This window comes from Nerophis lumbriciformis, linkage group LG02, assembly GCF_033978685.3.
Source record: "Nerophis lumbriciformis linkage group LG02, RoL_Nlum_v2.1, whole genome shotgun sequence".
NCBI classification, from domain to species: Eukaryota; Metazoa; Chordata; class Actinopteri; order Syngnathiformes; family Syngnathidae; genus Nerophis; species Nerophis lumbriciformis.
In genome coordinates this window covers 62,428,539-62,440,000 of record NC_084549.2, presented here as the reverse complement: position 1 = coordinate 62,440,000, position 11,462 = coordinate 62,428,539, and the positions used below count along the sequence as shown (strand labels likewise).

General features: G+C 37.0%; 1 protein-coding gene across 1 annotated transcript; it reads right to left on the bottom strand.

Annotated features, from left to right (window-relative positions):
• Positions 1 to 1,611: 1,611 nt before the first annotated feature.
• pno1 (partner of NOB1 homolog) lies at positions 1,612 to 10,250 on the bottom strand. Its single transcript, XM_061966162.1, has 7 exons — positions 9,956 to 10,250; positions 9,741 to 9,887; positions 7,557 to 7,640; positions 4,532 to 4,592; positions 4,326 to 4,443; positions 4,159 to 4,229; positions 1,612 to 1,815 (listed from the first exon to the last, which is right to left on the bottom strand). Exons 1-7 carry the CDS (start codon positions 10,142 to 10,144, stop codon positions 1,748 to 1,750), a joined length of 738 nt encoding a protein of 245 aa, XP_061822146.1. The 5' UTR covers positions 10,145 to 10,250; the 3' UTR covers positions 1,612 to 1,747.
• Between the last annotated feature and the right edge of the window lie 1,212 nt (positions 10,251 to 11,462).

Genomic DNA, 11,462 nt, shown 5'->3' with positions numbered 1-11,462 from the left:
GTTTTTTTTAATATTCACGTTTCATTGTTCCAAATCACTTCATCCCCCGACCAGCGAGCAGAGAGAGAGAGAGAAAAAAGACATTTTGAGTTTTGCAAAGGGAAAAGCGTTTCCTACCTGAGAAGGTCGCTCTCATCGGGACTTTTTTTTTGGAAAGTGGAGCGCCGCCCTTCTGTCCCAAAGCTCGACGCCACGCAGCTTTTGGCCTCCTTGCGATCGCATGACTTGAAATTTCACTCCAAGTTTTGGCTTGTGCATGTAGATCAACATGTTGCAACTGATCCCCTTGTTTACACACGGATGCTGTTGTCCACTCATTTAACACTTCATCACTACACCTGTAATATTGCCAACAATGCACACGACAAGTCACCTTGGGTTAAACAGTCATTTTCTTTTTTTAGGGTATTCTTTCTTGCTGGGTCAGTCTTATGCTTCTTTTTCAACACACACACACACACGTGTTAAAGGGGAAATTGTATTTTTTGTGTATATATATATATATATCTTTAATGCAGTAATTCAGATCATGCTTTAGTTGGGACTTTTGTTTGTGTGGGGGATGGGGGGGTCCGTCACATGATATATTTAGACCCCTCCCCCTTTTCTGCATGCTGCATATTACGCTGCGGGACTGTTGGAAACTTGAAACTGTATGAATAAGTCATGGAATACAATTTAAATAAACTTTGAAATGTCAAAATCAATATTGTTTGCCTTTCTTTTGTATTAATTTTTTTTTAAATGTTTTTAGTTGATTTGAAATAAGAGTTTGGGTCACTTCATTAGGTACACTTGTACAATGATCCAAAGTTGCCCTAATTAGAAAAATAATAATGCGCGCTTTCCAATTCATTTAATAATGATTATTAACGGCTGGTAATTTAGCCGCTCTGAATCCTGGCGAAAGCCTCCACCCCGGCAGGCGCTACAAATCACAGTAGGCCAAAACAAGCCGTCTTCAGAACAGTTTCTTCCCTCATTTAAATCCATTACAATGCATGATGGGAAAAATACAAAACACTCTCCACACTTATCCGTTTGGCGCAATTTAGCTGCTTGATATTTCTGCTTGATTACAAAACTTTGAGTTTGTGACAGAAGTAAACAAGGTAGGAGTTCAACTTTCACATACTCTTAATATCCAATGATAGCTAACTCAGTGGCCTGGTGGTTAGAGTGTCCGCCCTGAGATCGGTAGGTTGTGAGTTCAAACCCCGGCCGAGTCATACCAAAGACTATAAAAATGGGACCCATTACCTCCCTGCTTGGCACTCAGCGTCAAGGGTTGGAATTGGGGGTTAAATAACCACAAATGATTCCCGGGCGTGGCCACCGCTGCTGCTCACTGCTCTCCTCACCTCCCAGGGGGGGATCAAGGGGATGGGTCAAATGCAGAGAATAATTTCACCACACCTAGTATGTGTGTGTGTGACAATCATGGGTACTTGAATTATATATGCATTTGATCAATATAGGCTATATATACACAGTATATTGTTACTTTAAATGCTCTCAAGAGCACGGTCCACCAAGTCTAAGTGTGTGCGTCAAACAAACTCGGCCAATAAATTTGATTCTGGAAACATTCATACAAACAAGAGACACCAGTGACGATTTCCATTTGTTATATTTACACAAAAATGACAGAATGTTCACCAATCTCTCATCTGGCGTTTTGATGTCCATGGTTATAGACAGTGCGTGTCCATGGGCCAATAAATTAAACACGGCAACCAATCGGATTTCAGAACCTCTCAGCAGCTCTGCTGGCGACCACTCGGATGTTGCCGTAGACTTTAGACGGTGGACTTCCTGCGGGGGGAGCCACATTTGAATTGTATGAGTGCACACCCATAAATATGAGTATTGATTAATGCTGTCATGTTGTCTAGCTGGATTACAGCTTTCATGTCATTGTGTGTACACCATAAATAATTGTGTGTGTCATTACAATGCAAATATATACACATCAGGGGTATCAAACTCCTTTTCACTGAGGGCCACATTGCAGTTATGGCTGTCCTCAGAGGGCCGCGTCTAACAGCGAGTAACAAATGAATACAAAAGTAGGAGGGTTCACTTCATGATATTATTATACAATTGCATGCGCATTTGATCATTATATATTTTGACAGAATTTTACCCGACAATTTTTTTTACAGCATATTACTGTAAATGGAAAAATTGGTACCACTGTTTTTCCACTTATCAATCCATTTTCTACCGCTTGTCCCTTTCTTTTTCACGTTCAAATTCTGGCGACTGAGCCGCCATTATTTATTTATTTTTACACAAAAATACGTTATTTTTATGGCGTTTTACTGTAAATGGAAAAATAATACCACTGTTTTTTTTACAGTAAAAGTCTGCAATAATATGAGTTTTTTTTTTACTGTAATAAATAATATTTAATATTTAAGTGTTTAACAGCAAATTACTGTAAATGGAAAAAAACGCTACCTCTGTTTTTTTCACGTTAAAATTCTGGCGACTGAGCCGCCATTTAATTTTTTTACACAAAAATATAAGGTTTTAAATAGTGTTTTACTGTAAATGGAAAAATACCACTTTTTTTTTTACAGTAAAAGTCTGCAATAATTAGTTTATTTTTACTGTAATAAATATTCAATATTTACGTGTTTTTTTTAACAGCAAATTACTGTAAATGGAAAAAAACGCTACCACTGTTTTTTTTCACGTTAAAATTCTGGCAACAGAGCACAGTCTTTTTTTTTCTTTACACAAATATAAGGTTGTTTTTATGGCGTTTTACTGTAAATGGAAAATTAATACCAGTTTTTTAGAGTAAAAGTCTACAATAATGAGTTTTTTTTTTTACTGTAATAAACATTTAATATTTACGTTTTTTTACAGCAAATTACTGTAAATAGAAAAAATGGTGCCACTGTTTTTTTCACGTTAAAAATTCTGGCGACTGAGCCGCCTTTCTTTTTTTTTTTTAACACTAACATAAGGTTGTTTTTATGGTGTTTTACTGTAAATGGCAAAACTAATACCACTGTTTTTTTACGGTAAAAGTCTACAATAATATGATTTTTTTTTTACTATAATAAATAACATTTAATTAAATAACATTTAATATTTACGTATTTTGATCACTCCCCGCAACCCCGAAAGGGACAAGCGGTAGAAAATGGATGGACGGATCATTTTAAGCATATTTCAAAAACGCATCACGATGTCATGAGAGCCAAAAAACTAAATAAAACATTACTTACTGTACAATGTCTGCTGTCATTAGGATGCTGATTGACAGAATCTTGTCATAGTCTTGTTTAGATGAAGAATGACTGTCTTTTTGTGTCTTTATCGCCAATCCTGGGTCTAAATAGGCTGTCAAAGTTGACAATACGTCCTCACCCTTCTAATATCCAAATGGGAGGTATGATTTATGATCCACAATAAACTTCCACGAGCAAGGAAGCAGCTTACTCGTCGATCATGTCAACATTGGCACACAAGCTGCTGATCACGACGCCGCTATAAATAGTTTAGCGCTTATAATAGCAATATCACTAATACCGTATTTTTCGGACTATAAGTCGCAGTTTTTTTCATAGTTTGGCCGGGCTCCAGTGCGACTTACATATGTTTTTTTCCTTTTTTATCATGCATTTTCGGCAGGTGCGACTTATACTCCGGTGCGACTTATACTCCGAAAAATACGGTACTTGGTTAATATTCAAGTCACTCAAATGTATTGTTGATGCTATTTGGATGTTTTTTTAAATTTGGTTTTATGGTCAAAATAGAGGACCTCTGTTTGGCTCTGTTGTAAGCAGACTTTTATTTACGTGTATTTACAAGTTAAAAGTACATTAAAAAATGTATACATCCGTCATGTCTTTCATAATGATTGAGAACAAAAGGCATTATACCCAAGAAAGTGCAGTTCCCCTTTAAAGTTTAAAAATGTATGCAATTGAATGCAGTACATTTATTTTTTTCTGTCAAAACAGAAAGAAGGAATACGTTTAGTAAGAAAAGATAAAGTACTTAAATGACACATATTATATATCTAGGCTATCGCGGGCCACATAAGATAATGTGGCCCCCGGTCCTAGAGTTTGACACCTGTGATATATGTATTCATCTGATAACTAAATGTAATGGATATACGTGACACTAACTTACCTAGGATGAGGTTACAAATGGCGGTCCGGGCCATCTTAATGTTTTGAAAAGATCCCAGAATGTGCACTTTTCTGTAAAAAAAAAAAAAAAAAGAGTGTCAAATGACATTATTAATTATTATTCAATTTAAATTAAATCCCACCAAGATATCATGATTATTAACTCACGTTTCCGCCAAGACGATGCGAGTTTTGGTGACGTTCTCGATGGTGAATTTAGTTTTTCCTCCTTTCCCCGCTATTCGCCCGATGGCTCGGGACAAGTGGTCTCCTTTCAGCGGCTTCACTGCGGCCACAAAGACAGCAGACATTTAAAAGGCGGTTGATTTTTTGGCAGGAGCAGCCGCAGCAAAAACAAAGTAAGCGCTTCTGACCGTCTGTGATGTCAAAGGTTTCCAGGAAGAGCTCGTCGAGTCTGATGAGGGCCATGGCGTCCTGGGAGGAGGTGGGAGTGGCGTTTAGGCAACATATACAAAAGATGAATGTTCGGGGTTCCTCTTGTTGGCTCGGTGCGTCACACAAAGTATTCACACGCATTTTTTGTAAGACACCTTTTCCCACAGGACTGCAATCTATTTGTGGCTGCCAGAGGAGGGGAGGAGTCTGCATGATGTCATGCTTTCATTTGCAGGATGCATGCAATTTTTTCCCCTGGCTTCCCAATTTCCATAGCCTCCTTCATCCATCTCTTCTACAAGTATTTGTTTCTCATGAAATGACTTCTCCTCGGCTGTTACTTCATGGTGTGTTCCGGAAGTCGGTGCGTCAGCTGTCACTTCCGTTTTATTGGTCTTTTAAGTTAAGTTGCGGCTTTTTCGGACTATAAGGCGCACTAAAAATCCTTTCATTTTCTCAAAAACCGACAGTGCGCCTTATAACTCGGTGCGCCTAATGTACGTATTATGCTTACCGACCACGTAGCAATTTTATCGAGTACATGGTGTAATGATAAGTGTGACCTGTAGATGGCAGTCACACATAAGAAATACTGCAAACTCAAAACGTTGATCATATTACATTGAGAATATAGAACATTGCACACGGCTTTCAAAAATCTGTCAAAAATGTTTTAGTACGACTTTGGTAAGCTATGAAGGCGCACCGTTGGAGCATTACGGCTACATAGTCAGACGTACTGTGCTTCAACATACGGTATTATTATGGTGTGTGTATAAGGACCGCAGAATGGCACCTATTAGGAGACATTATCTGGCGTTTTGTTTCGCAATATTACGCAAAACATTACGGCTACATAGTCAGACGTACTGTGCTTCAACATACGGTATTATTATGGTGTGTGTATAAGGACCGCAGAATGGCACCTATTAGGAGACATTATCTGGCGTTTTGTTTCGCAATATTACGCAAAACATTACAGCTATATAGTCAGACGTACTGTGCTTCAACATACGGTATTATTATGGTGTATGTACAAGGACCGCAGAATGGCACCTATTAGGAGACATTATCTGGCGTTTTGTTTCGCAATATTAAGCAAAACCAACTTTTCTGACCTATTGGTACCTGCTGATGTGTATTTAAGATCTGCACAAGTCGCGGAAATTTGCGTTGTCCGCCAATGTAGTCAATAAGCTCCTTTCTTTCCGTCTATCCTCTTGTTATGGGGCATTCATAACAAGGCATAATGAAGGATGAAGTGATTAAGAAATGTTTAAGATAGATATGCTTGTGCCTCTCATCGTGTGCTCTGAGTTCCAGTTGAAACTGGGTGAAAGTTGATCCCTACGCACAAACTCTTATCGCCCACATTCTTGCCACTTTTGACGTGGCTTCTTTGCCGAGGTCTGAAGGACAACACCGGATATGAAGTCGGAGTCCAGGACGGAGAAGACAGAGGAAGATTCCACGCCTGGAAGCAGACACCTCATTGCATATTCATACTTTGTGATATATATTGTGAGAGCGTGAGGGGGAAGCGCCTGTCCGGACAGCCCTTGTGTAAGTCGCCGTGTTGAATGCTACTAGGGACAGATAGCGCTCAGACAAATTGTATTAGAATTGTATCCAATAGGGAATAAATGCTTCTGATTTTAAGTCTATACATTGTGTCCTCTTTAAACATCCTCTGGCTCCAGATAAAACGAATACGTCGACAATCGGTACCTATCTTCTGGACAACAAACTTGCCCAGATTGATACACTTGGAATTTCGGAATATAAAGTCAAAGTACCAATGATTGTCACACACACACGAGGTGTGGCGAAATTATTTTCTGCATTTTGACCCATCACCCCGGGAATTATTTTTGGTGATTTAACCCCCAATTCCAACCCTTGATGCTGAGTGCCAAGCAGGGAGGCAACGGGTCCCATTTTTATAGTCTTTGGTATGACTCGGCCGGGGTTTGAACTCACGACCTACCGATCTCAGGGCGGACACCCTAACCACAAGGCCACTGAGTAAATAAATAAATCTATCGACGTATAAATCAATGGTTACACTGCAAAAAGTCAGTGTTCAAAAACAAGGAAAAACAATACAAAAGTTAGGGGCATTTTATTTGAACTAAGCACAATTATCTGCCAATAGAACAACAAAATTTGGCTTGTCAAGACTTTCCAAAACAAGTAAAATTAGCTAACCTCAATGAACCCAAAAATACCTTAAAATAAGTATTTTCTCACTAATAACAAGTGCACTTTTCTTGATAGAAAAAAATATGAGAATATTATTAAATTAAGTAGCGCTCGGCATTACATTTCTTGCATTTTCCCATGGATAACATGACATCATCGCGCCAAGTGCGTGCTCTTTCAGTCAATTAGTGCGCAAGGAATATATATATATATACACACATACCGGTATATATTTATTTACAGCCCGGCCCCCGACCAACTATTTCTGTTCAAAATTGTTTGAAATGTCACATGTTAAATGTTTAAATATTAACTGTCAGTTTACTGTACTGTGCCAACTGTACTACTATATGAGTATGTACATTCTATTGTTTCATTGAAAATAAAACAGCAAAGTCCATTTGGCTGTCATCTGTTTTAATTATGATACACAATTGTGTCAAAGTCATGATTTTTTATTTCATGCTTGAAATAAGAAATTATTACTTTGAAAAAGCAGTTTTATACTTGTGAGTGTTGATGACACAGCTTTGCAACACTTGATATTCTAGTTTCAAGCATGTTTTTCTCAATATAGGTCATAAAATCTCTGCAACAAGCTAATATCTTACTGAGATAATTTAGGACCAAAACACTTAAAACAATTAAAACACTAACATAAAATCTGCTTAGTGAGAAGAAGTATCTTATCAGACAGAAAATAAGCAAATATCACCCTTATTTGAGATATTTAATCTAACTTAGATTTCATAACGACAGTTCTTTGCACCGTACACATTGTCTTATATGCGGCATACTTACTTCTACCTGGAATCCCAGAATGAAGGCTTTGACAAAATCTGCTGCTTTGCTGAGTGATCCGATGTCTTGTGTTTCTTTACAAGTCTGCAGAAATCAGATGATAAATGTACATAACATGCACACACACACACACACACACACACACACACACACACACACACACACACACACACACACACACACACACACACACACACACACACACACACACACACACACACACACACACACACAGGTTATCATTTCGAATGGGGACCAAGTTTTTGATCATCACTTGTGGGGACCACCCTTTCTACAGTTTGTGGAGGCATAAAAAAAAAAGAGGTAAAATGGCCACCGCCCAGTTAGCTCAATAATACACGTCTTTAAATCTCTGGATTGATGAAGTAATGTGCTGATCATTCTTACTGGGGACCCTGGGGAAAACGAGTTAATATGGGGACCACATTTAAATAATTTTGCATAATTCCCACAAATTTGTACGTGACTACTGAGGACCATTTAAAAAAAAAAAAAGTTAAAATTAAATATGACATGATTCTCAGAATACAGCACGACAGCTGTCCTCTTATAGGAAGTTTCACCACTTAAATTTACCAGCTACAGCCCGATGAGGGGGCTGCTGTGCAAATGTTGCACACTCAAACTAACCAGTAAACATGTTTTATAGAACAAAGTAGAGCTGGGCGATATGGCCTTTTTTAAATATCTCGATATTTTTAGGCCATGTCACGATACACGATATATATCTCGATATTTTGCCTTAGCCTTGAATGAACACTTGATGCATATAATCACAGCAGTATGATGATTCTATGTGTCTACATTAAAACATTCTTCTTCATACTGCATTAATATATGCTCATTTTAAACTTTCATGCAGAGAGGGAAATCTCAACTACCGTATTTTTCGGACTATAAGTCGCAGTTTTTTTTTCATAGTTTGGCCGGGCTCCAGTGCGACTTATATGTTTTTTTTCCTTCTTTATTATGCATTTTCGGCAGGTGCGACTTATACTCCGGTGCGACTTATACTCCGAAAAATACGGTAAGTCAATTTACCAAAACTGTATTTATTAAACAGTTATTAAGCAGTGGCACAAACATTCATGTCATTTCCAAAACAAAGTGCAAGATTGTCAGACATTTTAAAACATGCTATGAGTGCACTTTTGTGCATGATGTCACTAAGATGACACATCAAAACAACACTAAATTAAAGTGCACTTTTTGTACAAAACGCCACTAAAATAGTTTAAAACAAATAAAGTGCACTTTTGTGCATGATGTCACACAAGATATTTCAATAACTGTCAAATAAAAATTAGCTGCATAATAGGAAATCAAATAGTGTACGTCCTTCGCTATGTGGTAGGTTCTGGCGGACGTTATCTCCTTCTGTTGTTCACTATGTGTTTCATACGGTGTTGATATGGAAATGGTTGCCTCTGCATTTTGTTGGTGTGGCACCAAACGGAGACGTTGACATGCGGAGTAAGCACTCTTAATTCTCTAGCGGGTGACTTTTCAAATGATGCTACATATTAGCAGTGCTGCTACTTTTTGTAGCAACGCTTTCGCTCCAGACTTGACAAATTACGGTTGTCTGTTCGACATATTCCCACTTGAAGCTAAACCACTGCCAGACGATGGACTCCGTGCTGTTTTTCTGAGGAATTAATTCTTCCTTCATTTGTCACCAGATTTGCACCTTCTTTCTCTCATATTACCACTCGCACCACAGCTAACTTTAGCCATGCTGCTTCCTCTCTGCTCAACGAGGGCGTATACGTATGTGATGTATGTAAGAAAGTGCGCTTGTTTAAGTCTCTGTGAGAAGGAGAGACGAGAAAGAGTGAGAAGAGCCTGTAGTGCAATGCCAGAAGCTAAAAGCAACTGCGTGAGAACGTATACTCGAATATCACAATATAATCATTTTCTATATCGCACAGAGACAAACCCGCGATTTATCGAGTACATCGATATATCGCCCAGCCCTAGGCTTAAAAATCACTTAGGCATTTTCACAATAGATCTGACTATCATTTAATAAGGTTTCCCTTTAGGGGACCTGTTTTTTTGTTCCCATTTGGTCAGAGGTCCCCTAAAGATGACTGTGTAAACAAAGCGATGTCCCCATTAAGTAAGCATTGCCAGAACACACACACACACACACCAACTTACTTTAATTTCAACATTTCGTGTTTTGAGGTTGAATCTAACTTGAAGTTGCAGGTTTTCCACGATTGGGGAGTAGATCTTCATCCAGTTGTCCTTTAATGGCGTGTATCTGTGAGCTGGCACGGCCACTTTACGCATTTGATCCGACCCCTGGAAAACGAAGGCATGGGAAAGTTATTGAAAGACATTTTTACACACAAGTTAAGACTTTTGCTGACCCTCAGTTTGTCTGCAGATATCGGCGGGAACTGTGGTCTCTTGCTAGCTGTTGGTCCTTCTGTGTCCATCATGTCTGCCGCGGCACGTTTCCGCTTTTGGCTCTTTTTAGACTTGACTTTCACAAAGGAGTCGGTGTCATTCTGTGAACCCGCACTGGCGTCCGTTTCTGTATGCGTCGCCGTGTCCATTTTGTCGGGTTTAACCCAAAAAAAAGGAACAAATCAACTCGGCGAGAATGTGGACACGAGTCAGAGTTGTCCTCGTGTAATCGGAAAGACCCGAACAGGCACCGTTGATGTCGCCTGAATGAAATAACATACCGAAACAGTTATTGCAAACCACAACAATACATTGATATTTGTTAATGCACCATACTATAAACAAATAAAATTTCTCGTAAATAAGGAACTGTTACTTAAATTATTATATTTAATTAGGCATATATTTGGACACTACAATGTAAAAAAAGAAGGTCCTACCGTAATGTTTACATTTAGCGACCTCTTGAAAATGAATTTTACCTTTGCAACCTCATTATACTATTGGCTAAGTTTTATATTCATAAATGTAAGTTTCTCAATACCCGACCTGTTTTTTGTGCCTTTAAAAAAATAATTAGAACTCTACGTTAAAACACTCTCTACCTCTGACAATCAAAAAGCTGTGAAAACGATGATGCTGTGTTCCAAATTTAAATTATTTACTATATATATATATATATGTATATATATATATATATATATATATATATATATATATATATATATATATATATATATATATATATATATATATATATATATATAGCATATATATACTATATATACTATATATATACTATATATACTATATATATACTATAATAATTTAAATTTGGAACACAGCATCATCGTTTTCACAGATTTTTGATTGTCAGAGGTAGAGAGTGTTTTAACGTAGAGTTCTAATTATTATTTTAAAGGCACAAATTTAAATTATTTACTATATATATATATATATATATATATATATATATATATATATATATATATATATATATATATATATATATTTATTTTCTCTCTCTCTCTCTCTCTCTCTACAAATTTAAATTATTTACTATATATATATATATATATATATATATATATATATATATATATATATATATATATATATATATATATATATATTTATTTTCTCTCTCTCTCTCTCTCTCTCTCTCTATATATATATATATATATATATATATATATATATATATATATATATATATATAGTAAATAATTTAAATTTTCTTTATTGAATTTACAACCCTCTGGCGCTGATTTGTTTTTGATTGATTTATTGAAACTTGTATTTGAGTACCTTGAAGGTAGAAAAGCGCTATACAAGTACAACCCATTTATCATTTATTAGTAGATTGCACAGTACAGTACATATTCCGTACAATTGACCACTAAATGGTTAACACCCGAATACGTTTTTCAACTTGTTTAAGTCGGGGTCCACGTAAATCAATTCATG